Source organism: Glycine max, chromosome 15 (assembly GCF_000004515.6).
Source record: "Glycine max cultivar Williams 82 chromosome 15, Glycine_max_v4.0, whole genome shotgun sequence".
Classification (NCBI taxonomy): domain Eukaryota; kingdom Viridiplantae; phylum Streptophyta; class Magnoliopsida; order Fabales; family Fabaceae; genus Glycine; species Glycine max.
In genome coordinates this window covers 4,516,872-4,541,656 of record NC_038251.2, presented here as the reverse complement: position 1 = coordinate 4,541,656, position 24,785 = coordinate 4,516,872, and the positions used below count along the sequence as shown (strand labels likewise).

Below are 24,785 nucleotides of genomic sequence, written 5' to 3'. Positions count from 1 at the left end.
TTAACCAGAGTACAATATGTTGTTATCCATAATCATTTAAATAATTTTTCCACTCTCGGATAAAGCTTGCTACATTCTGTTTTGCTCGAAACTCTCATGTCAAGCCTCAATGCGGCTGAAGCCATAGCATTTCTTTAACTTCTGTAGTTTCATGGCTTCCCTCACTTGTTCTGTATCAAGCCAATGACCATGTTCGGCATAGATCGTATTCAGTAACGTGTAATTACCAGCGTTATTTGGTTCTGATCTTATAAGCTGTGGAGCTAGCATTTCTGCTATGTCCAATCTGCCATGAAGTTTGCAAGCCGACACGAGAGAGCTCCATATTCTTGCACTTGGTTTCATGGGCATTGTTCTCCGTATTTCCAAAGCATATTCTAGCTTCCCTGACCTTCCAAGGAGATCGACTAGGCATGCATAATGCTCTATAGTTAATGGAATTTCACAATCTGCACGTACTTGTTTGAATATCCGTTGCCCCTCAGCTACAAGGCCAGCATGATTACAAGCAGATAAAACTGCAAGGAAGGTAATTGCATCGGGTTTCACTCCTCTCTCGTTCATTTCATAAAAAATTTGTAAAGCTTGTTCACCACATCCATGAAGGCCATAGGCACTGATCAAACTACTCCAAGTAACATTGTCTCTGTTTGGCATTTCTAGGAACATCTTACGAGAACCATTCAAACAACCACATTTGGCATACATGTTTATAAGTGCATTGCCCACAGAGATGCTAAAACAAAATCCAAATTTAAAGATATAGCCATGGAGTCCACATCCATGCTTTAGTGAAGATAAATTTGTGCAGGCAGAGATGACTGCCAACAAAGTTACGTAGTTTGGTTCAATTTCCTCAGTCCTCATTTTATTAAAAAGCTTCAATGCTTTGAAGCTATCCCCTCTTCGAGAAAAGCTCCCAATGATTGAACTCCATAACACCACATCTCTAAAACTAGACCCTTCAAAAATTAGCTCAGCAAGGTGCATTGGTTCTCCACATTGACAATACATATTTACAAGTGCAGATGAAAAACTAGGACATGACTCGAACCCATGACGAAATGCATAACCGTGTATCTCCTTCCCATGCTTAACAAAGCCAGGCTCGGCACAAGCTGATAACAGAGCAATTGATGTCACTCTATTTGGGCAAACTCCCTCAGCCTGCATTGCTCGAAAGCATGCAAAAGCCTCATCATAATCTTGATGAGCAATGCATCCAGATATCATAGTAGTCCATGAAACCACATTTTTCACCTCCATCCCATCAAACACACGCAAAGCCATCAAAGAATCACCGCACCTAAAGTAAAAATCCACAAGGGCCGTTGACAGAAACATTGACTGTCCTATCCTCTCATTAACAACAACAAGAGCATGAATCTGTCTCCCTATCTTTGAACCCATTCTCCTCCCACACATGGATACCACGCTAGCTAGCAACTCAGGCTTGGGAACAAGACCAAGCAAGTACACATCGTTCAACGCTTCCAAAGCTTCTTCCAAATACCCATTATGCAGATAACCATTAATCAAGGAGTTCCAGGTAATGGGGTCTCTGTGAGGCATTGTGTCGAACACTTGCCGTGCTGATCCAACATCTGAAAACTTAAAATACATAGTGATGATAGAGTTGGACACAACTGTTTCAGAGTGGGAGCCTGTCTTAAGAGCCAAGCAGTGAAGCTGTGTGCCAAAAGTATGACATTGGGCAGAGGAGCTTGCCTTGATGACTGATGGAAGAAAAAAGGAAATGGAGGAGTGGCCACAGAGATGGAGTTCAGAGAAAAGTTGAAGTGTTTGGTGATAAAGACCCTTTGAGAGGAAGCTTTTGATCTGGTTGGAAGGGGAAGAACATGTGGGGGCCACTGTGGTCAGAAGGCGTCGGGTGAAGAAGGCCATGCAGGGCAGAGGATTCAGAAACAGTGTTCATTTCTTGGGCAAATCCAGGTGCTTTTTGTTTTCTGACGGAACTGAAGAATTTTAGGACTATGTTTAATGGCCATTTCAAAACAAGGGAGTGTCCCCCTCTTCCAATTTTCTTCCCCTGTATCAATTAATGCATCAATTCAAGAGAAATATATTAGTATACTTTTATAATAACTTTTTTTTTTTACTGTAACTTCAAATTTAAAAAAAATAAAAATATATATATATATATATATATATATATGTTAATTTTAAATGTATTCCTTTAATATTCATGTATGAATGAAATATCAGATAAATTTAGATTAATATAAAAAGTTGCAGATATGATATACGAGGAAATTTTTTCGATCCAATAGAAAATTTTAAAATAAAATCATCAAATTAAATTTTATTAAATGATGTATTGGTTGAAATAAGTTGCATATGTATAATTTGATAAAAAAAAATATTTTTTTATAATAATCATTGCTTTAAAAATCAATAACTTTCGTAAGAAATTTAATTGATTAATAATATAAAAATCTCTATACTTAACTATTTCTTTCAACTCAAAATATTTATTATTATTTTTTAATAAATTATTCTAATCATTATTTTTTTAGGAAATAATTGAATCTTTTTAATTTGAACGGGTAAAATCTATTTTATTATAAATTTTTCATTCTTTTTGTTTTTTTTACCGTCACTCTCTCATGTGTTTGAATTTATCAAAATTGAAATGTAAAATAACCAATTTATCAAAAATTATATTTATAAATTGATTTAAAAACGATTTATTTTACTCACTAATGCACGAAGTTAATATTTATGCACTGTTTTATATTATTATTTAATTATAAATTATTGTTTAAAATTTTTAATATAATTATTTTAAAAATTAATAAATTTATTGAGATGGGAAGAATGTGAAATGAATGACGTGCCTACCTTTTTTTCATATATTATACATTTATACTTCTGTCATCAGAAATACCATTTATTAGTTTCTAATAATTAAAAAGGATAAGAATCTCAATCCACATGCACATATATATATATAAGCAACACTTGTCCCTCTTACAAGTACAACAGCAAGAGTGGCTTTTTGGTGAATTGATTGGTGATCCCGAGTTGGTTGAGTTCACTGCGCATAGACATGTTCCTTAATTTCCCCAAATATTAAAACAAGATTCAAAGCACGTCACTTACGTTCCCGCTTTCTGTTTAACAAGGTACCACTCGTTTAGTCGTTTATTTGTACAATGCCTCTTCAATCATTTCAATTTGTTATATGATGAAGAAAAACCCAATTTTTATGTTGCTGCAGTGAAAAACTTGAACCTTTTGAGACCTCAGTTCTCTGCCATGGCAAATTCTCATTTATCAACACCTTCTGAGCTATTTTCAAGACAACATAAGCCCCCTGTAAGCTCAAACTTGGTTTCAATTTCCACAAAATTTGACTTCATGTTGCTAGTTATCTATTCATCTCACCTCCCATTTTTGTTTGGTTGTGTTGAATTAATCAGAGGGTTCCAAATCTTATTGGGGGCAGTTTTCTGGACTCAAAATCGTTAACTTTCATTGATGTTATCAACCCTGTAAGTGTTCTTTCTTCTTTTGGTTTGATATTTGGCTTATAATTGAGCTGAATCCCTTGATTTTGGTTTTGAGAAAGGAAGAGTTCTAATATTGGTATCATCTTATAAGGCAACACAAGAGGTTGTTTCACAAGTTCCTTGCACCACAGATGAAGAGTTTAAAGCTGCGGTATCTGCAGCAAAGAAGGCATTTCCATCATGGCGAAAAACTCCAATCACAAAACGCCAACGTGTTATGTTGAAGTTCCAGGAGCTTATACGCAGAGATATGGTAAACATTTTACAATGTTCTATGCCTCTGCCTCATATATTCACAGATTTAGGCCAAGACACCATACTGGCACATATGCCATTTAGCCATATCACTACTTTGTAACTGTTTCAGGATAAACTTGCCCTGAATGTGACCACTGAACAAGGAAAGACGTTAAAGGATGCACAAGGAGATGTTTTCCGTGGTTTAGGTTGGTCTTTCTAGTATGTTGCTTGAGAAGTTTTTGAGATGAGATATTATTGGTTGAGCTTATAATTTGTGATGAACTTCTCTAAACATTTTGTCATTTAGAGGTGGTTGAACATGCTTGTGGGATGGCAACTCTACAAATGGGAGAATATGTTTCTGATGTATCAAGTGGAATTGATACTTACAGCATTAGAGAACCACTTGGTGTATGTGCTGGTATTTGTCCATTCAATTTTCCTGCAATGATTCCCTTGTGGGTAAGTTGTTTTCTACTTTTTTGGTGGTTATTTTGCTATGCAATTGTTTTTCTCTTACAAGTTCTTGGGTACTCCTTTATTTCTTGTTTGCTTGGTTTTCTCGTCCATATCAGTATGCAAAGATGTATGATATTTTTGCAGATGTTCCCAGTGGCAGTTACATGTGGCAACACCTTTATTCTAAAACCATCAGAGAAAGTTCCAGGTGATACTTTCTACTTAATTTGGTTGTTTATGAATCTCCTTGCATTAACTCCTCAGTTTGGATGGAGCTTTGCGTTATATATAATGGAAAAGGGAGCTCTGTAATTCAAAGCAAGCTTAAGCTTCTTTAATAAGCTATTGGCATTATGACTTCAGAACATGTTACCCTAAATATCTTGTATTGTGAATACCAGGATCAAGGATTTTTTTAAATAAAATGAATGCCTTCATTATTTTCTTCAGCAACTGATAAGGATTTTGCAGTTGCTAGCCTTGCATATTGTGTCTATATTGCCAATCTAGCTATTAATAAATTGCAAATTTTGAAAATGACAAATGAGAATAAAATTCCAAAATTAATGTTCTTGGTATAAGTTTTGTTAAGCCTTCCTTTCTTGTTATATTCAAATACTTTATTGGTTGTGATCTTCACTAAGGGATTTTTGAAAGAATATTTGTAGGAGCAACATCTTCACTAATATTCATTTTATAATTTAAAATAATAGATAACTACCCTCAACTGCTTTGAACCCTGTCTGCACTTGCTCTTTTTGCAATCTAAATCCATTTAAACTAATTAAGGACGAGTTATTTATCAGATTAGGTTTGCATTTTGCAAATGATACTCTAGCAAGAAAAGGAAGCTAGTGTCACCCAAGTAAAATATTGGTGCCTTGACTTTTGACTTTGTCCTTGTTTCTGCCTCACATGGATCATCTAATTAAATTTGATTTCTGAATAGATATATTAGGAAGAATGAAACAATGTCAGATCTTACAGTTTGAGAAGTCTATATTAATTTTTCTTTGTGATGGCTGATAAATGTGTTCTTATTTATCCATCTAGTAATGGAATACTAAATATTATCGTCCACCCTTGAGTTTTTCTTCCCCATCCATGTAACGGTACATGCAGCATGCTTTTATGGTAATAGCACACTTAACTGTCAGAACTCAGAAATATACAGTCTGCTGTCCACTTTCATGATTCATCATTTTTGGTTACTTGCAACTTATGGCAGAGAGAGTTGGATGTCATAACATTGGCATTTTTCCAGGTGCCTCTGTAATGCTTGCAGAATTGGCAATGGAAGCTGGTTTGCCTGAGGGTGTCTTAAATATAGTTCATGGAACCCATGTATGCTATAACCTTTTCTAAACTTTTGTTCTTCACTCTTTCCTAGTAAATGAACTCATGGGCATATTTGGCATTTGGTACTTAATTGCATCATGTATTAAAGATTTAAATCAAAGAGTTGCAACTTGCATATAACAACCTGTTGCATTGTCATACACCCACACCACTTTTTGTACATTGCTTTTCTTGTTTATTGATGTTCTTAATAACCCAATTGTTGACAGGATATTGTGAATGCTATTTGTGACGATGATGACATCAAAGCCATATCTTTTGTTGGTTCAAATGTTGTAAGTCATCTAATGCTTTGTTTAGTTTTACTGCTTTTATGTTATGCCTTTTTTATTTAAACCAAAGGCAATGCTGTTTTTGTGTTGGCAAAATTGAATCATTTTACAATTTGACTGTCCTTACATAAAAAGATGGAAGAGGACTAGTGATTCAAATGCTATTTTTTCTTAACTGATACTCTCCCCTTACATAAAAATTTGTTTTCAGGCTAATATTTTTTTTTTGATGTTTTTATTTGTACAGGCTGGAATGCACATATATGCTAGAGCTGCAGCTAAAGGGAAACGTGTTCAGGTGGGTGCACTTAGCTTTGTCCTCCCCTTAGTAAAATTGTTTATTACTGTTCATGGTAATGATCAGAAGTTTTGGACCTAATAAATTTTGTTTTCAGGCTAATATGGGGGCCAAAAATCATGCAGTTGTAATGCCTGATGCTAGTGTTGATGCTACTGTAAATGCTTTAGTTGCTGCAGGTTTTGGTGCTGCTGGACAAAGGTGCATGGCTCTCAGCACTGTTGTTTTTGTTGGAGACTCAAAACTGTGGTATCCTTCTCTACCATATTGTTATTCAATTTGATTTATTATTATTTTTGTGGTATCATCTTATGCTTGAAGCAATTTTATGCTCTTCCTCTGGTGCTTGTTCCAAAATGAACTGGATGTCTTTGGTGTGTACCAAACTGAATCACCACTCTTCCTTTACTAAGACAATTCAACATCTCTAAAATATAATCACATTTTGTGAGCATTCTTACTGCTGTGAAAATTAGTAGGGATGATTAATTATTTCCATCCTTTTGATAATTCTGATGGGATTGCCCCAAATAGACTGTTCCAAGTATTTGGATTTCTTTGTGAGCAGTCTTGGTGAGGAAATTGACTTTGACTTCTTCTTTGGCCTCATAAAACTTACTTTTAACCATGCATTTATAATATTTTAAGTATAATAACTTCATCCTTTAGTCTTCACAATATTTTTCCAGGGAAAGTAAACTTGTGGAGCATGCCAAAGCTCTTAAAGTAAATGTTGGAACTGAACCTGATGCAGACCTTGGTCCAGTCATTAGCAAACAGGTATGTTTATGGTTCTTGGACTAATAGAAAACTTCAGATTATTGTTTAAGAATTACTATTCAGTGCATCACATTTCCAAATTGATATTGTATACATTGTAGTTATATGTTTCTTAAATATTCTCTCAACCTTACCCACTGCACAGGCAAAGGAGCGAATACACCGATTAATTCAATCTGGGGTTGAAAGTGGTGCCAGACTAGTTCTTGATGGAAGAAATATAGTGGTAGCTTTAATATTCTCATTCATTTTTATCATTTCATATTTTATTCATGGACATTTCCATACTTTTTCATGCATGATCAATTTACCTCTTCAATCTTTAGCATAGCAATTGACATGTTTGGAAACTCAGAAGGCAGCAGAAAGATTTATGTATGCAAAGATTGCAACTAAAGTAATAATCTTCGATTATAGCACTCCTCTTCCTGAGGCCTTATAGAAAACAAACAAAAAAGAAGAAAAACATATAGGAGATCATGAAACATTTATCTTTGTGTTGCATTTGATTTGGTTGATAACTAACAGTTCTTGTACAGTTGTACTGGTTAACCAATTAAAACCAGTTAAATACTACCGGTTAAAGAAATGTAACCTTCTATATTCTTGTATAATTCTTTTGGAACCTTGAAAAATGGTGCTTGGTTCAGTTGTTTGGTGGTATGCATAAAGCCTGTCTCAGTGCAATAAAAATTGGTTTGGCTTAATTTTTAACTCCTGATTTTGTTACTTTGTGTTGGGTAATCAACTCTCCCTCAAATAAAATTATCCACACACACAAAGGATCGTGAAAATACAACAAAGATTACACCCTAAAAAAAAATAACAAACACAAAAATTTAACATGGTTCAACACCTCTTACTTACATCCACGAAATCGTCTCAAAAGTATTTCACTATCACAAAAATGATTACAAGATTGTAACTCATCCTTAATAGTGTATCACTCTACAAACCCGAGTACCTCACTCAATGGTTACAAGAAATGATAATATTCTCACACAAAGACACTTTTCTCTCAACAAAGTGACTTTGTTTCTCAATCTCTCTTCTCACACACTCTCTCTTCATATGTTTCTTCTCTACTAATTCTTTTTTCTATTTATAGTGAAGATTGTCACTAATTATAATAAATAAGTTCTCTTGAAAGTTGAAAGAAAAACAACTTCCAATGCATCCATTCAAATAAGTTTCATCTAGTAAAATACAATTTTTCACTTTGCATTTGAATCACCTAAATCTTAGTGATAAAAATTTAATTCCCTATATACATTAAATGCACTTTATCTTTTGACTTGGAACTCTACATTTTGTTCATTCTTGCTCCTTGGTTCTCCCTTCCCTCCTTTGACACCCATCAAGCTGAGATGCAATAAGTTAAAATGAAGCACCCCAAATGGAATGTAAAGGACATACAGTTTTGTGCATATCATTATTCCACATCCTGAAGATCAGTCCTTGCATAGTCCTTTCTTTTTCCATATTGTCAATGGATTGTTTTCACCTTTTAATATCATTTTAAGACTGCTCAACAATTCTTTTGTGAATAAGTAGGTCCCAGGATATGAATCTGGCAATTTTATTGGCCCAACCATCTTATCAGATGTCACCGCCAACATGGAGTGCTACAAGGTAATTTTCTCACTAATCTCCAATCTGTAAGTGTTTACTAAAGAATTTTGCAAGTGTTTACCAATCTGTAAGTGCTACAAGGTTTAGTCTTGAACTAAACTTGATTATCTCTATCATGGCCTGTGCAGGAGGAGATCTTTGGACCAGTTCTTCTTCTCACGGAGGTGCATTTTATTTGTCTCATACTAAGCATCCACTAATTTGGAATTATTTTATTTGTCAATATTTGGTCATGTAGGAGGCTCATCTGCCTTGGATTTTTCATTTTAGCTAAATATAATGTTATGCTGACACAGTTTTTTAATTTTTTTTTTATTTTTAACACTAGGCTGATAACTTGGAAGAGGCCATAAACATTATCAATGAAAACAAGTATATTTTAACAACTGCTACATTTTCATTTGTATTTGTTAAACACTTAAACTTCCATTTATCTCTTTGACTTTTAAAACAGGTATGGAAACGGTGCTTCTATATTTACCACATCTGGTGTGGCTGCAAGGAAATTTCAGACCGAGATTGAGGCGGGGCAGGTTTGTCATCTAACTATGATGTTTTCTAGTATCATGATTGGTCATGTGACTTTTTAAAAAACTTGAGTTATGTGTTTTAATCTTGACCATTGATTAGATTTAACGCTCAATATCAATTTCTTTCACTCACTTAAAAAGGTACTTCTCACTATATATATTTGACACTGTTAATGTTATGGATCATCATTTTGTGACTGCATTTGAACTAGGTGGGCATCAATGTTCCTATTCCAGTTCCTTTGCCCTTTTTTTCATTTACTGGCAACAAGGCATCATTTGCTGGCGATCTTAATTTCTATGGTATTGTGATTTCTCCCAAAGCTAGCTCTTTTCAATTTTGCATGTGATATTGGTTATACCCTTGGATTTGAAATTGATACAATTTTTTGAATGACAGGTAAGGCAGGGGTTAACTTTTATACACAGATCAAAACAGTAACCCAGCAGTGGAAGGATTCGGCCAGCGAAAGCAAGATTAATTTGGCTATGCCAACCTCTCAAAAATCTTGAGTCCGAAGTTTATATTGCCTCTGAAACCTTTGGACTCTTATAAATCCTGTTAAACGATTGTCTTATATCCTTAGCAAATTCTTGTGTAAATAATACACCCTGATCCACCTATTTTTATAAAGTATTGTACTATGTTATGTTTTATTGGATGTGTGCTACTGTATTGTTCTCAGAATAAATGAATTTCTTGGGACTCGTAGGTAACGGATTTATTAATTTTCAACTTGAGAGTGGATGATAACTGCTAAATAATTGTATTTTGATAGTAGAAAATTAGTCAAATATTGGCTTGAAATTAATTATTTAGCAGTTATTTGTGATTAAAAGTTAGAAAATTAATTAAATTGAATTTTTGGGTGCAGATATAAAAATTGGAGGTGTAACAAGCAAAAAGGGCAGAAAAATTGAAGAAAAGAAGAAAATTTGAAGAAGGCCCAATCCAATACGCGCGCTCAGCGCGCGTCACGGGCTAAGCGGGCCAGGAAGTACACGCGCTAAGCGCAGAGTGTCACGCTAAGCGCGCCTACGAAGGCCCAAAGCCCACTTCAGCAGCTATAAATAGAGAGTCAGTCCAAGGGACAGAACACACACCACCACAGAACCCCCTCTCCTAGGGGTTTCATTTACTCTCTTTCTTTCTTTCACCTCCTTCTCATTCTCATTGTAAAGCCCTCGTGACCATGAGTGGCTAACCCCCTAGCTAGGGCCTGGCAGGCCTAAAAAGCCAATGATGTATGGAACATTTTAAGAGTTGTCAATAAAAAGAGGAATTCCCTCCAGGTTCTTTATTTATTTACCGTTCTTTCTTTTTACATCTTGTATATCTGAACTTGCTTTCTGTTAGGGTTTAGTCCACTCGGGAGAGGGTAAAGCCTAATTAGGGGTAAGGAATGAATACTTGAATCTGTTTTAAGGGTTAGGCCACTCGGGAGAGGGTAACGCTTAAGAGAACACTAAAAGGAGGAAATTATCGGGTTATCTTTTAGAGGGTTTTTCCTTTCAGTTTCTTTTATCTGCTTTTCTTTCTTGCTTATTCTGCATCTCGGACTTTGTTTTCTGTTAGTCTTTAGGCCACTCGGGAGAGGGTAAAGCCCCTAATTAGGGATAAGGAATGAATGCGTGAATCGGTTTTAAGGGTTAGACCACTCGGGAGAGGGTAACGCTTAATAGAACACTAAAAGAAAGAAATTATTGGGTTAGCATGACTTAATGCCCCAATACCCATGCTTTAGCAAACATCTAGAATGTAATCCTAATGCATCTTAGTTATTGAGTCTTCGCAAAGGGCATTTGGAAGATAGGTAATTAAGGTAGGCTTGTCATCGTGAGGCATCAGGGGCAAGTAGATGGATAGATGTGGGGTAGAATTAGTTCACTGGTATTGATAACAGACAAATCCAGAATCCATATATCTAGGCTAATTAGACTTGTCAGGTTTTAGCGATTTTAATATATAGATTTTATTCCTTATTTTTTTTGTTGGTCTTTCTTAGAAGTAGTTATTCCTTACTTTACTGTCGGATTTTAGGAGTAAGCAATTAGATTTAGTAGATTTAGATTTTAATTATTTGAATTTCGTAGAAGTAGTTATCTTTATCGTAATTTAAATATTTTTATCTTATCTTATCTATTATCTTTATCTTTAATTTTAAATTTTAAATCTTTTATCTTATCTTATCTTTATCCTTTATTTTAAATTTTAAATTTCTTTTATCTCATCTTATCTATTATCTTTATCTTTTATTTTAAATTTTAATTTTCTTATCCCTTGCTAGATTTAGATTATATTAACTAAATTTACAACTTACAAACTGAAAAGTACTTCACATAAGTGCAACAAAATCCCTGTGGTACGACACTCGGCTTATCGAGAAATTATTACTACGAGCGATTTGGTACACTTGCCAATGAATTAACAGTGGATACATTCTAAACTAAAGGAAACTATAAAGTAGAGAGACTATAAAAAAAATAAAAAAAGAAAAAAGAAAAAGTGAAGATAGCATTTATAGGATGAGGTTACTTCTTTAATTACACTTCAATATATCTATCCACATTTCTTATTTTGTTATTTTTATTCTATTATTCAAACTTATATTTATTAAGTTTTTCTTTTGTATAAATTTAAAACCATTTAAATTGACTTTCTTTATGCATTACACATGAAGCTAAAAAATTGTAAAAATAAAATAAAATGGACAGAGATATTTTTTATTCATATAAAATAAAAATATTTATAATTATGAAGATAATTGAACTAATGAAAAACTTCATTACTTAAATAACATGTCTAATAAATAAATATTATATTAGAAGATAAAATATATTTTTAGTCCCTCTAAAATTTGAAAGTTCAATTTTAGTTTCTCTAAAATATTTTCTTTGTTTTTTGTCTTCCTAATTTTAAAATGCACATCTTCAAAGTGATTTAACCAATACTTCGAGAAAAAAAAAAAAGTTATCCATTTTAAATATAATTTATCTTATATTCTATATTTATATTTGACTTTCTAATAGAATTATGACGATCTCACAAGCTTTTCTCCTTTGAGTGGCTTTGAGATTAATATTTGACATGAGACTTAATCACATCTAAAATCTACAATTTGTCATCTTTAATGTGTTGTGAACTAATAAAGACTTATTAAGTAAATATTATATATATTTAAATACTAATTACAAAACATACACTTGAGAAAAAAATATTTATTAAAAGATTTAATATAATTTTAAAATTATTATTCAGTGTGTAGATTAATTGATATAAAGTTATTTTAGCTTCACCCGTGACTTTGAGTTTAAATTTTAGGCATGTACTTGATTATATTAAATAGATAGAGTGAGAAACTTGCATGTAATTTGTGTAAGAAAAAAAAAACATTTTTTTATGATAGTAGAGTCGAATATAAATAGACTAGTAAAATTTATTTCTTTTATAAAGTTAATGAAAATAATAGAAAGAGAGGTTTTGAGTTGAAATTAAAGTTTAAAGAAAATGATGATTAAAATAATAAGCTTGATGAAATTAAAGAAGATTTTAGATTACGGAATAAACTTAAGAGGTTGGTGTTTATAGCTGACACCAATAATATAAAATATTTTGCATTATCATATAATTATAAATTATTTTAAAATTAATGAACTTTGTGATTGAATAAATATGTAAACCGCTGTCCGTAGGTACCCTTTTTCTCTAATGTTAATTGATCATTGAAATTCAAGTTTCCTTCTCACTTGACTGGTGGGAATCCTCATCCAACTTTCTCCGTTTTTTATTCCTGTTCAAATGATCCGAGCAATGGACGATCACGAGACATTTATTTTTCACCATACAACTATAATTAATCTACTAATCACAACATAAAAAAGTAAGATACAAATAAAATCACGCACTCCAATCACTTTCAAGTGACCACTTCCACCAAAGTTTTGAAATCTTGTGCTGCCTTCCCTTGTGGTCCAGCTGCATCCAGCACTGTTTTTTTCACTTTGAGTGCATTTTCCTTCATCCTCTTCCCTTTTTCCTCCACCAGAACCAGCCTCAAGCATTTCACCAACCCATCTTTGGTGAACACTCCACCTTCTACTCTCACACCAATCTCCCAAACATCCTCAACCATCCTCCCAGTCAACCCATGATCCCCAAAGAAAGGCCTGCATACCATAGGCACCCCATTGCACATGTTCTCAAACACCGAGTTACACCCACAGTGAGTCACAAACACCCCCACAGAACCATGTCCCAAAACCTCAGTCTGTGGGGCCCAAGCCACAACCTTCCCATTCTCACTTGTCCTCTCAAGAAACCCTCTTGGCAGAAGATCCTTCAGATGCTCCTTGAGAGACCAAAGAAAGGGAAAACCACTTGCTTCCAATGCTTCTGCCACTGCCACAATCTCATGTGGAGGTGGAGTCACCACTGTCCCAAAGCTAACATATGCCACTGACCCACCATTCTTCTTCTTCTTGTGATCCAGCCATGACAAGCACCCTGTTGCGTCTGTGTCTGATGGAGGCAAGGGTGGTAGAGGCAATGAAAGAGTCAGAAAACCAACGTAGAGAAAACACTTCAACTTTGACCTCATGTCATGCACCAACGAGGTTGGATCTAGTTCCACAAAGAAATTCACTACCACTTCCTCAGCTTGAGGTAACACACTACCCAACGAAGCTAGTGTCTTTGAAAACAGAGTCTCCTCTTCACTGCCACTGTTGATCACATCCTCTGGCAAGTCTTCAACTCGCATCTTAGACAACCCGGGAATGAAATCCAAAGGGGTGTTTGTGTCACTGTTGTTTGCACATTTCTGGCGTATTAGGTCAGTGTGAAAATGTGCAGAGACTGAACATGACAAAGGAGGCCAAACAGGAACCCACGGAACGTTCAAGTGTTGAGCGGCACAGTGAGAGAAGGTGTGACAAAAGCATCAGCGATGATGCAAGTGACTCTCTCTTTTGTCTCTGCCACTGCCATGTCTATACCCTTTTGCAAGTTCTCAGGACCAGCCTCAAGAAAAAGGTTCACTCTCTCAATTGGGTGGTTACCTAGGACATGACCCTCTGGGACTCCATCGCTTACACTATAGAACTTTATGTTGTCTGGGAGGTGGGGTTTTGAGAGAAGAGGTTTGTTGGAGTGTTCAGTGCCTATGAATGAGAATTGCAAGTTATTGGTAGTGGCATGAGCTAGCTTGAGCACAAGGTTTAAGAGGGGAACAGGGTGGCTTCCAAAGGGGAAAACAAACACTGCGACATGTTTCTTCTCTTGTGAGATTTTCATGGTTTGGTGTGGTGAGGTGAGAACAATGGAAGTTTGGTTGGGTTTGGAGAGTTGATACTGGGAGTGCAGTGTGATTTTTGTGAATGTCTTTTTATATGGATAACATGAGGTAAGATATTAAAATAAGCCCTTTTTTCAAGTTTAAACAATCTGGCTCTATATATAATTTATATAAGTAAAACTTTATTTCTAATTAAAAAATGACATTAAAATATTTTAAAAACTGCGCTAGGTATATAATATGTAAATTTTTTGCTTAAATTATTTAAATAAAGGAACATACGAAAAAAAGATGAGTTTGAATCTGAAACCGCTTAAAAATTCTAATATACAAAATGTAATACCAGGAGTGGTAGGTACGTAGTGACTATTATATATAACTCGTGGCAATTGGAATTATCTCACATATATGTGACCATGAATCATGACGACTGGGTTTAGACTTGATGATGAGGTTCAAAGGAAAATACAGCAGCCTAGGGATGGTAACCTCTAACCACACTCGCGGGGTCCCTATAGTCAATGAAGTTTTTATTGTACGCATATATACATCAACTTGCAAGTGTGCTACATTAGCCAGCTAGGTTACTATCACTTGGAATCCAACGTTAGCAATGATTATTTTTTTTCTACTTTCTCTTTTTGTTTTACTTGGTTTTCATTGCCATTCAATTTGCTTAGCAATATTCTTAACAAGACTTAATGACACATCTTCAGGCCATTTTATCACTTGAGTCCAACCCAAGGATATTACACATCATTTGCAACAAGTCAAGGGCTTTTACTTCTTGCACCTCCCTTTTCTCTTCCAACACCTCCTAAGACTCATGAGACAAATATATCCCTCTAACCAAGCACTCCTATTTTGGAATGAAGAAGATAATCTTTTTCCAAAATAGTTATTCCAAAATATAATTTTCATATTCCTTTGGATTACCCATACACTCTTGGAATAGTTATTCCAAAACATGAAAGTCATATTGTGGACTATTTATAATTGCTATCGATGAAATTTTTATTATAATGAATATTTTATAAATAATATTTATAATTTTTTTATTATATTATTTGAAAAATGAATAATATTTTTAATTTTTTTAAATGGAAAAAATTTACTAATTAAAAAATATTGACTCTAATTAATAGACACTTTTCATTTTAAAAAATAAAAAACAAAACGTTTTCTTATTTAATTTTTAAAATTATAATATAAAAATAATAATATAGTAAAATAATTTATAACTACTATTTATGAAATATTTATTATAATATAAATATAAGTCATTTTAATTTATATTGATAAACATTTGTCATGTATATTATACAGATAAAAATACCATGCAGATACAACTAATTAGTCATCACCAATTTTTGTTTGTACAGAAATTGCTTGCAAATTCACATAGCTAATATGACCTGACCAGCTATTACTTCCAAAAAGCAATTCACCCCAATAAAAAAGAAAAAAAAACTCTCGAACTACATAATTGTCGATTGATGACAAAAATATCTGACTAACCAAAAAAGATAAGGTCATATACACGATTATATAGAAAACCGATTCTCAAAAATGTGAACAATCACCAGCTCCCATTATTCTTTCTCTGGAGCCTTGTAAAAAATGCCAATGCTATATGAGAAGAAAAGGTGAACGCAAGGAAAGAAAGCAGTGGCCAACATTCAACACCATTTTAGCTAGATAGAGTAATTTCATGCAGTCCAGCTCCGAGAGGCAGAATTCTAAATCCCGGAAGTTGCAGTGTAATCAAATGAATAAAATGCCTTGAGTTAAACTACTTCCACCAATGAGCTCATTCGCCCATAGCTCATGCATCTACCATGGGATAAAAACCTGACATGAATGGCCTTCCGCTTCCATTGGAATCTGCATTGGCATGCAATGGTGATTGCAGCTCCCCAGAATGAGAAGACCTTTTCGACCTAGAGTGCTTCGGAGAAGCTGCATAATAATCTCCAGAACTGCTTGTAGAGTACATGGATGATGTTGGTAATCCATGAATTTTAGGCAAACCAGATGTTTCAGGCAAACTGTATCCTCTTTCAACTGTTTCAGCTTCCAGAGGCAGTTCCTCCAAGTCCTACCAAGAGGAAATACAGTTATTAGACAGTGTCTATATCTTTTTGGTGCATATAATAAAGTTTTTTTTGGAATATTTTGTTACAAGTATTTTTAGATAGAAAAGTCTAAATAAATAAATACAAATATTGGACCATATAGTAATGAGAATAAAATCGACTCAGCATTGGCAACAAGTCAAAAGCATGCATGTAGAAAAGAAGCATCAAGTCATATTGCAACCACAAAATGCATTTAGAAAAGTGTCGCATCATGTTTTGCACCTACAACCCTTGCAATTGACTTGCTATTCACAGAAAACCAATGCTTCAAACAAAATAAATGGGTAAGCACAATACATGAGAACCAAATATTGTCAGAAGTCATCAATTAGAATCAAGAACCAAATTTTTCTTTAGAGTAGTGGCTTATTGGGAAAATGAGGAACAAATCTCGAACTATTAGATGTTACATGAATTATTAAGATTAAAAAAAAGTGAGGTAACCTTTTCAACTCATCACATAACTTTTAATTTTGACCATTATTAAGGGTTAGGATTTGTTTTAGTCACTTCTTACGATAACCCACTCTAACTAGAAGAGCAACAAAGATTTGTGAATCCCCACCATGATAAAGCAACCAATTTAGATAAAATATAACCAAATGTGCCAAATAACACAGAAAATTGGTAAGACATTGCCCGGACAAAGTACTACCTTAAAAGCCTGCTGATAAGCTCGGAGAAGTTCTCGACAGCGCTTTCTTTTCACAGCTATCTCATCAGGTTCTTGCAACATTTCTTCAAACAGGTTGTCTCTGGTTTGAATTTTAACATACAAAGTACAATCAGCACTCAACATTAGAGAAGTATACATCAGAATGTATTAGCATACAATAACCACTATATGTTACCTATATAGCTTTTTAATGAAGACGTTGTGCAGCTCTCTCTTGGTGTTGTTTACCTGATATGATTTAATAGAAGACAGTCACCAGTATAGTATTTATTGAATGCATCAAATTCTCAACCACTCCAAAATAAATAGCAGAGTACATAATCAAATCAAATATTAAGAACATTAGCAAAAGAACACCCCACCTGCACTCTTTCAAAAAGGCGAACTGCATAGTTCATATATTCATATGGATGAGATATCACAATTTCTCATATTGTTTTGCAACTGTGCAAAAGAATAGGTGCCTACCAAATAAAACCTACTGAACTTGAACTTATTGAGCAAACTCACCATTTTCTGTAGGAGACACTATGCATCAGATCTAGTAGACAGTGTCATTTAGGTTTAAAAAAACAGAGATTCTTGAGCAGACAGGAATTATTTTATTGACATACAATCATTTTATATTAAAAAAATACTTACATTCTTGTACCATTGTTAAACATTTAAAGTGATTCGTGTTAGTTGTTTATTGGTTAAGTGCACACAACTTTGTGTAGACACCTCTCTACACAATGTTTTCATTATAAAATGGACAAAGAAAAGCAGGATATAAGAACATGTTTGAATCCGGGTTTTGAAAATTGTTTTTCTGGTTTTAAAAACAAACAAAAAGAACTTGTTTGATAAGTGTAGTTTTTGAAAAGTAATTTCAAAGCCAATATATCTTTTAGTTTTTAAAAGAAAAAAATCAGAATATCTTTGAAGTTATTGTGATTTTCTACTTCTAGTTTTTTATTACTCGTGTTCTTTGTTATACTCACATCTTTCCCCACTTCTCTCTAAAAAAAATTGTTTTTGAAAATTGTTTTATCTTTTTAAAAACAAAAACACAATCAAACACACCCTAATTTTCTGTATGCAACATAAAAGACAGCAAAAGATTACTACTTTTAGATTTATATACCTTGAAAATTCTACAAGGATATGAAGTAGTAAAGTACCAAGAAATGCATAATTGCTTTGGGGATAAGATCCTCAACATTTTTTCTGACAATGCCGTAGTATGATCTCAAAAGCAACTTTGTCACTGTTATTTCAATAGCTTCTGTCTCTGAATTGCTCTCTGATGGCCTCAAGATAGGAGGTGGCTACAAAAACCAAAGCACATAATGAAATTTATACCTATGGAACATATTGATCAAGCAATGATAAATGTGACACATAAATACCTCTCTCAAATGGATCATAGAGACTGATTGCTCAATGCTGTGAACTGGTTCAGCATGCGGTTTACTAGATATATTCTCCTTCACAGACATACGGCTATCACCTCCACCAAAAATCGATGAGATGCCCCAACTTGATCCACCAGTGTTTCCTGAAAAAATATCAAGCATTGAAAAAAGTAAATATCTTGAAATTATAATAAGGCCCATTGATACATCAAAGTCACTAGACTAAGATTGGACACCAAAACAAAAACTTAAAAACAAATACATAATAAGACAAATGCAATGAACCAAAACATTAAATAGAATATACAAATTACCAGATGGTACAATTTTTTCAACATCTGATGCAGCACGGACACCCTGTTTTTCATTTATATCATAAGAATTGAGTAATAAAACAATACACAATTACAAAGATATTAAGGAAAATTTGATGTCAATTAAACAATACACAATTACAAACCGGATCAGGAACTACTCCATTAGCTTGTCTTGCAAGAATAGCCCTAGACTTCACACTTCTTTCAGAGGCAGATCCCTTATCAGATTCCAGAGCATCCTATAGGATTAATACGAAAATTTTGAAAGAAAAAAAAGGCCAACATAAATTAGAATACATATCTCAAATGAAAAATATGGGGCATATTTGGAATTAGATCTTATAACAAGTATACCTTTTGCCTAGAAACTGGTATAGCAACCCTAGACGACTTGGTCTGCTGTGCAGCTATTTCTAATGCCTTGCTTCCACCAATAAAATTTGGGTGGGAAGTGTTTATGTAGTCCATCTGCAGAATTGAGTAGTTCAAAAAGAAATCATGGACATGGAAATTGATGATTCACTCTGATAGAGACTGACCATCGCAATTGACATGAATAAGCTGACTGACAGGCTCATGACATGTCAATGGTTCCTACTAGACACCAAAAACTTGTGAATATCTTAAATTAAAATGATTTTTCCATTTTATTCGAAGAAAGAGAAGATTATTCACCAATGTTCTAAGACAGCATCCCAAGCCATGCTCAGCCAACTAAACAAGCAATAGGTAAACTCATTTTTGTGCTGGTGAAACTTAAGAAACCCAACCCCATCAATTAAAAGGGAGATACATTCTAAGAAATGAAGGCTCAACAAACACACCAATGGAATCACTTCATAACAACGCCATTGGAAATACTTGTCTCATTTTGCTATGAGGAAAAAGGAATAATATTAAGGAAATGAAGGAGTTGACTACATGATTACAGTTGAAAATTGAAAGCAATATCAAGAATGAAACTTTTATCAGTTTCAGACTAGAAATTTGGTTATATCTCAAAACACAATTTGGGCATGACTCGAGAAACCAAGTTTAGGCACAAGAACCAAATTCTGATGAGCTCTTTTGGTGCATACCTCCATTTCTATGAGGTGTGCAATCATGTTCTCTGAGGGTTCAAGGCCTTCTCGTAGAAAGTTCCCTATAACTTCATCCATGCGCTTCCGCAAGAAAGGGAATCGCTGCAGTTCAGTCACCATACAGCGATGGCTGATCTGAAGAGAAGGGATTTTTTTAGACACATTGTTCATAAAGCAAGACAACAGAGAAGACAAACTTTTAAAGCCATCTTCCTACCTTTATTAATTCATCGTATATAAACCTGGCACACTGAAGACTTGGATCCAATAGACGCGATATTTGCCTTCGCACAAGGACTTCAAATGGCACCTGATTACATGAAAATAAATGGATAAACATGTTCTAGGGTATTTTTTTTTATGTGAATTTGGATTCACAAAGTATATAGCAAAACATTTACAAAAATCAACTAAAGAAACTCCTAAATATAATTTCTATCTCTTCTTTTTCTTTTAAAAAAAATGTAAAAAGACCTACTTCTGGAACAAACAACGCTGATTTGGGCCCAGTAGCATTCTGTATGGCAGTACGGATGTCATCATCAGTCAGGTCTTCACACGGATCCACCTCCTGCATGATAGCATTAAGTTAAACAATAAGGCAAGGAATTAGCACATTTTGCCAATTGCTTAAAACTCAACACCATATAAACCATTGGGTAATCACATATCCATCAAAGAAATGCAATAAAATTGACAAGACAAATGGATTCATTATAGCCTGCTCATTTTTCATCTTTAATTCAAGTGTAGTGTGAGGGCAGGCATATTTTTAACATTATCAAACATAAATACAGCATCATATACCTCTAAACTTTTGACAAAGATGGATTGAAAAATGTAATGGATTCGTGCTCCACCAGATAGCTCGGATGTAGACATCTCATTCTTTCCCTCAAGCATGGAGGAGAATGCTGTTTTCCAAAAAAAAGAAAATCAAGATAGCATTTAATCGGAAAAGGTAACAATATGTGGAATACCAGTCAAAAAATACAAAAGGAAAAGAAAAGACAAGTTCATGATGAATAAAAGATAAGAAACTGGTTGGTTGGATAGTTAGGTACCTTCACAATATTTTGAAAGAATATTCAGGAGAAGTGCACCCTGACCAGCCTGTCAGAGATGAACAACTATAAATAACATATAGGGCACATTGCCAGCCAAAGTAGAAAAATGCTGCTTTTTTAACAAAATAAGGAGAATAGTTATGAAGTATATTTAACTATTTAAGTATTTAGCAAGTCATAGGGACACCCAAGACGCATCCCGGTATTAACACATGCCTTGGACTCAGTGATTTCTCCATAGCTTGCATGCTCCTTCGCAACAGCAACCAGTGAAGTGCTTATGCGTGCTCTCAGCCCAGGTAGCACAGCCTTTATATGTTGTGCTAGAATCTGCAAAAATGTGAACAGGCAAATGTGCATGCCATATTGGCATGCATTAGTCCAGAAACCTCGATCTTGGTATGAATTCATAATGGTTTAATCTTTCACAGGATTTGGAAGAATTTGGTTCTATCCAAAAACTATTTAACAATTTTCCCTCTCCATTGTTAACATGATATGCCTTTACTATGAGCGAAGTTATAATTTGGCTATATTCATACACTCTTCAAACTCATTTATCCCTAACAGACCCAAGCAACAAATAAAGTTCATTCTTTCACAGGACAAAAAAGAAAAGAAGGTTCATTCTTTCAATCTCCTTCCTCCCCTCCCTTTACAAAGGATGATACAAATTATTTAAAGAAAAATTTCAAAGCCACCACAAACATTGAAAGTGAAATAATTAAGTACATTTCTTCGCAACCTCCCTCCTATAGTTAAAGGATATAATTCAATGATTTTGACTGCCTCTGTAGAAAGGATAAACTTAGATATATAGTGTAAAGAAAAGAAGGAAAAAGTGTGAAGACAGAAGTGGACTTTTACTCTGCATGAGTAAGGGAGACTGAAAGCCCTAAATAAGGCTGGCATTACAGACTGTAATCTTTCTTACAGAAGACTATTTGTGTTTTCAGCATCAAGAAGACTCTACCTGGTTCAACTTCTTTGCTAGTTGAGGAACACCACAACTATCTGCTAGACCATTGTATACCTATGAATAACATAAATAGATAAAAATAAGTACATATAAGCAAAAAAACTAGACTATTAACTACACATAAGAACTTCCTTACAGGACGATTGCGGAAAAAATTCTCTTCAGCAACAAGAGCATCCTTTATACTCCGGTTAATTTGAATATCCTAATATGATGAAACAATAAATAAATAAAAATACATATTAACCTTCATGCCAATCAAGCAAATTACATGTTTATATTTATTTGTATTTGAAAAAAAAAAAACCCTTATGAACAGTGTGAAGCATGATTACCTCCTGACTGCGATTTACAACACCTACATAACCAAGTCGAAGAGGAATAACTTTTCCTAGTAACAGATTCCGAGCATCAGTACCTCTGTCCATTATATCCAACTACATTCCAAATAACAAGAGCCTAACATTGTCAGAACATGGCAACAGCTTAACAAAATTCATAAATGTGTCAGTTAAAATGTTAGAAGAATATACCGAACCTTTGTGATTACACCGATTGTTCTATTACCTGCAACAGAGAGAAACTTTAAAAACCAATTAGAGAGGTGTGAAAAGATTTAAGTTTCAGACACATGAAAACAAAAACTCACCATCAGGATCAGCAATCCCTGCCATCTGAAGAGCATCCGAATTAGCCAAATCTGAATTTGCTGGTGTGACAGCTAGAATGAGACAGGTGGGAGTTTTGATATATGACATGATCATTGTTCTGATCCGAGCTTCAATATCAGAAGGCTGGTCACCAACAGGAACCTTCGTAATGCCTGGGAGATCTACCAAGGTGATATCAAGAACATTTGGTGAAAAAATCTTCAGTCGAATCTGCTTGTCTGAGACACCTTTGTTCCCACCTGCTTCCCTATCAGTTTCAGCCTGCAGAAAAAGTGAGTGAAGATATACTAGTCAACAGAGAGATAGGAGGGGGGATTAAACAAGTAGACCGTATACAAATCGGCATCAAGAGTATTACATTTACATTCTACACATGCAATTGCAAATAATGGAAATCTCAAATTCAACCGTTTTTTAGTCTTAAAACATGAAAATAAGTTCCAATGGATAATGGACCCTCAAACAAGACAGTATTAACTGTTAATATGATAATAACGTTGATTTTACAGTCAAAGCTAGAGTGTCAAAATCAGAAAACAATATGTCTCGAAGTTCATTCAACTAATTCACATTCAAAGCTTCTTTTTTTTTTTTGAAAAACAAATTCAAAGCAGTGCTGAACGGGCTAATCAATCAAAATACACAGTAAAAGCAAACCAAACAAGCACATAATAGAGTGACGTGTAAAAGCTAAACGTAAGAAGTTGAGTGAGTAGGGAAGCGGAAAGAGGTGAAGTGATGAACCTGAATTTCCCTGCGAATCTCGGAGAAATCGTGGAATTTCCGGCCAGGGAGGTGGAGGAACTCGCCGTACTCGTCGTTGTCGGGCTTGCGCTTGGTCTGGACGAGCTGGAGAACGAGGGGGCGGCGTGTGCAGATGTCGTTGCCGCGTGGGAGGAAGTCTCGGCCGACGAGGGCTTCGAGGACGCTGGACTTGCCGCTGCTCTGGCTGCCGACGACGGCGACTTGGGGGAGGTCGATGGTGGATTGGCTTCCGACGCGGGCGAAGATGTCCTGAAGGCGGTTCACCAGGGAGATCACACTCGAACCAAGAGGAGCAGTAGCAGTAGATGCTGCTGAAGGAGAAGGGACCTCGTCCGCCATGATCGATGGATCGAACCCTAGCTAGGGTTTTGTTTTGAAATAAATGGTTGATTGATTGGAGTGTGGAGTGGGGACTCGCTCACTCACCCGTTCCTGTGTTGTGTGTGCCTGGCTTTCTCACCGTCTATTCTAATTTCAATTTGTATGGCGTTGGCGTTTGGAAAAGTTGAAATGAAAATTAACGAGTTAGGAGATGCGACTTGGGTGTGTGACGTGTGACGTGTGACGTGTGGGCCTTTAAGCTCGCTCGTTTGCTTCCTTCTCCGTTCCAAAATTGCTAGATTAATATATATGCCAACGGGAACAAAGAAAATGAAAAAAGGAGTGGGAATTGGGGAAGGAGTAACTCACTGTCACACAAATTACATAGCACAGCATAAACCCTATTTTGCCCTCCTAAGTTTGTACTTGTGTTTGGGATGACAAAAAATTTCAAATTTGAAACCAAAGAAAAGTTAATACAAGAAAGGCAAAATTATTTTTTGAAGTTAATTTTTTTATTTATTTGAATTATGTAGAAATATATATAATCATTTATAAAAAATTGTTAAAACATACCTGTAAATGTAATATCTATTGTTATACTTGTATTTTGAAAAAATTATATATTCTAATAAATACTTGTGTTTTAATCAAGTTTTTTTTTAAATAATTACACTAATTGGGTCCTTTAATTTTCTTTTATCTATAATTAAATTATTTCATCTTAATTCATCTAATTTATAGTTAATGTAGTAACTGAAGTACTGTACTATGTTTTTATCTTAACTCTCTCATCTATCATAAGAAAGAGATCGAACTTAAGTATTACTCGAACAATTCAACTTTAATGCGACAACTAAAAACGACATAGTGATAATTGTTGAGCATAATTACATTTGAATTACGTTTAACACTAATTATATTTTTTCTTAATTTTTGCTTAGTTTAGCCTCAATTAATTAGAATTTAGTGTCT

The 24,785-nt window shown here is 34.5% G+C and overlaps 3 protein-coding genes and 1 pseudogene across 7 annotated transcripts; 1 reads left to right on the top strand and 3 right to left on the bottom strand.

Moving 5' to 3' along the window:
- Nucleotides 1-2,046, bottom strand: LOC100784104 (pentatricopeptide repeat-containing protein At4g31070, mitochondrial). The gene has a single exon (XM_003547055.4). It carries the CDS (start codon nt 1,903-1,905, stop codon nt 100-102), a length of 1,806 nt encoding a protein of 601 aa, XP_003547103.1. The 5' UTR covers nt 1,906-2,046; the 3' UTR covers nt 1-99.
- A 939-nt stretch (nt 2,047-2,985) lies between these two features.
- ALDH6B3 (putative methylmalonate-semialdehyde dehydrogenase [acylating]) lies at nt 2,986-10,397 on the top strand. Of its 4 annotated transcripts, XR_005888776.1 has the most exons (20): nt 2,987-3,146; nt 3,242-3,339; nt 3,444-3,515; nt 3,625-3,786; nt 3,901-3,979; nt 4,081-4,235; nt 4,377-4,440; nt 5,497-5,576; nt 5,801-5,866; nt 6,111-6,161; nt 6,259-6,410; nt 6,851-6,941; nt 7,087-7,167; nt 8,496-8,573; nt 8,702-8,737; nt 8,902-8,945; nt 9,028-9,106; nt 9,316-9,406; nt 9,504-9,701; nt 9,979-10,397. XR_005888776.1 is itself a non-coding variant. In XM_003547054.5 (19 exons), exons 2-19 carry the CDS (start codon nt 3,280-3,282, stop codon nt 9,614-9,616), a joined length of 1,554 nt encoding a protein of 517 aa, XP_003547102.1. In that variant the 5' UTR covers nt 2,987-3,146; nt 3,242-3,279; the 3' UTR covers nt 9,617-9,839. The 4 variants fall into 4 exon arrangements, 2 of the variants coding, with proteins under 2 accessions (XP_003547102.1, XP_025981525.1); XM_003547054.5 differs by lacking the exon at nt 9,979-10,397 and having other exon boundaries at nt 9,504-9,839; XR_003264774.2 differs by lacking the exons at nt 8,902-8,945; nt 9,979-10,397 and having other exon boundaries at nt 2,986-3,146; nt 9,504-9,555.
- A 2,539-nt stretch (nt 10,398-12,936) lies between these two features.
- On the bottom strand, nt 12,937-14,551 carry LOC100796615 (anthocyanidin 3-O-glucosyltransferase 7-like; annotated as a pseudogene).
- A 1,373-nt stretch (nt 14,552-15,924) lies between these two features.
- LOC100795026 (dynamin-related protein 3A) lies at nt 15,925-24,076 on the bottom strand. 2 transcript variants are annotated; one of them, XM_003545682.5, is made up of 20 exons: nt 23,469-24,070; nt 22,703-22,985; nt 22,592-22,620; nt 22,389-22,490; nt 22,190-22,258; nt 22,048-22,107; nt 21,291-21,404; nt 21,072-21,120; nt 20,815-20,921; nt 20,486-20,578; nt 20,225-20,317; nt 20,005-20,142; nt 19,280-19,393; nt 19,069-19,164; nt 18,923-18,965; nt 18,603-18,751; nt 18,375-18,521; nt 17,387-17,439; nt 17,191-17,290; nt 15,925-16,495 (listed from the first exon to the last, which is right to left on the bottom strand). In XM_003545682.5, the coding sequence occupies exons 1-20, from the start codon at nt 23,826-23,828 to the stop codon at nt 16,223-16,225; spliced, it is 2,472 nt and encodes an 823-aa protein (XP_003545730.1). In that variant the 5' UTR covers nt 23,829-24,070; the 3' UTR covers nt 15,925-16,222. The 2 variants fall into 2 exon arrangements, with proteins under 2 accessions (XP_003545730.1, XP_040865825.1); XM_041009891.1 differs by lacking the exons at nt 15,925-16,495; nt 17,191-17,290 and having other exon boundaries at nt 17,403-17,439; nt 18,338-18,521; nt 23,469-24,076.
- Between the last annotated feature and the right edge of the window lie 709 nt (nt 24,077-24,785).

What these genes read in the sequence shown, in the direction of transcription:
- LOC100784104 (XM_003547055.4), bottom strand. Translation starts at nt 1,905, where the DNA reads ATGGCCTTCTTCACCCGACGCCTTCTGACCACAGTGGCCCCCACATGT.
- ALDH6B3 (XM_003547054.5), top strand. Translation starts at nt 3,280, where the DNA reads ATGGCAAATTCTCATTTATCAACACCTTCTGAGCTATTTTCAAGACAA. An exon ending in CTAAAGGGAAACGTGTTCAG is followed by an intron (nt 6,162 to 6,258) that starts GTGGGTGCACTT and finishes TTTTGTTTTCAG; the next exon opens with GCTAATATGGGGGCCAAAAA. An exon ending in CAGTTCTTCTTCTCACGGAG is followed by an intron (nt 8,738 to 8,901) that starts GTGCATTTTATT and finishes TTTTAACACTAG; the next exon opens with GCTGATAACTTGGAAGAGGC.
- LOC100795026 (XM_003545682.5), bottom strand. Translation starts at nt 23,828, where the DNA reads ATGGCGGACGAGGTCCCTTCTCCTTCAGCAGCATCTACTGCTACTGCT. An exon ending in TATACGATGAATTAATAAAG is followed by an intron (nt 20,143 to 20,224) that starts GTAGGAAGATGG and finishes CCTTCTCTTCAG; the next exon opens with ATCAGCCATCGCTGTATGGT. An exon ending in TTCATTAAAAAGCTATATAG is followed by an intron (nt 17,291 to 17,386) that starts GTAACATATAGT and finishes AATTCAAACCAG; the next exon opens with AGACAACCTGTTTGAAGAAA.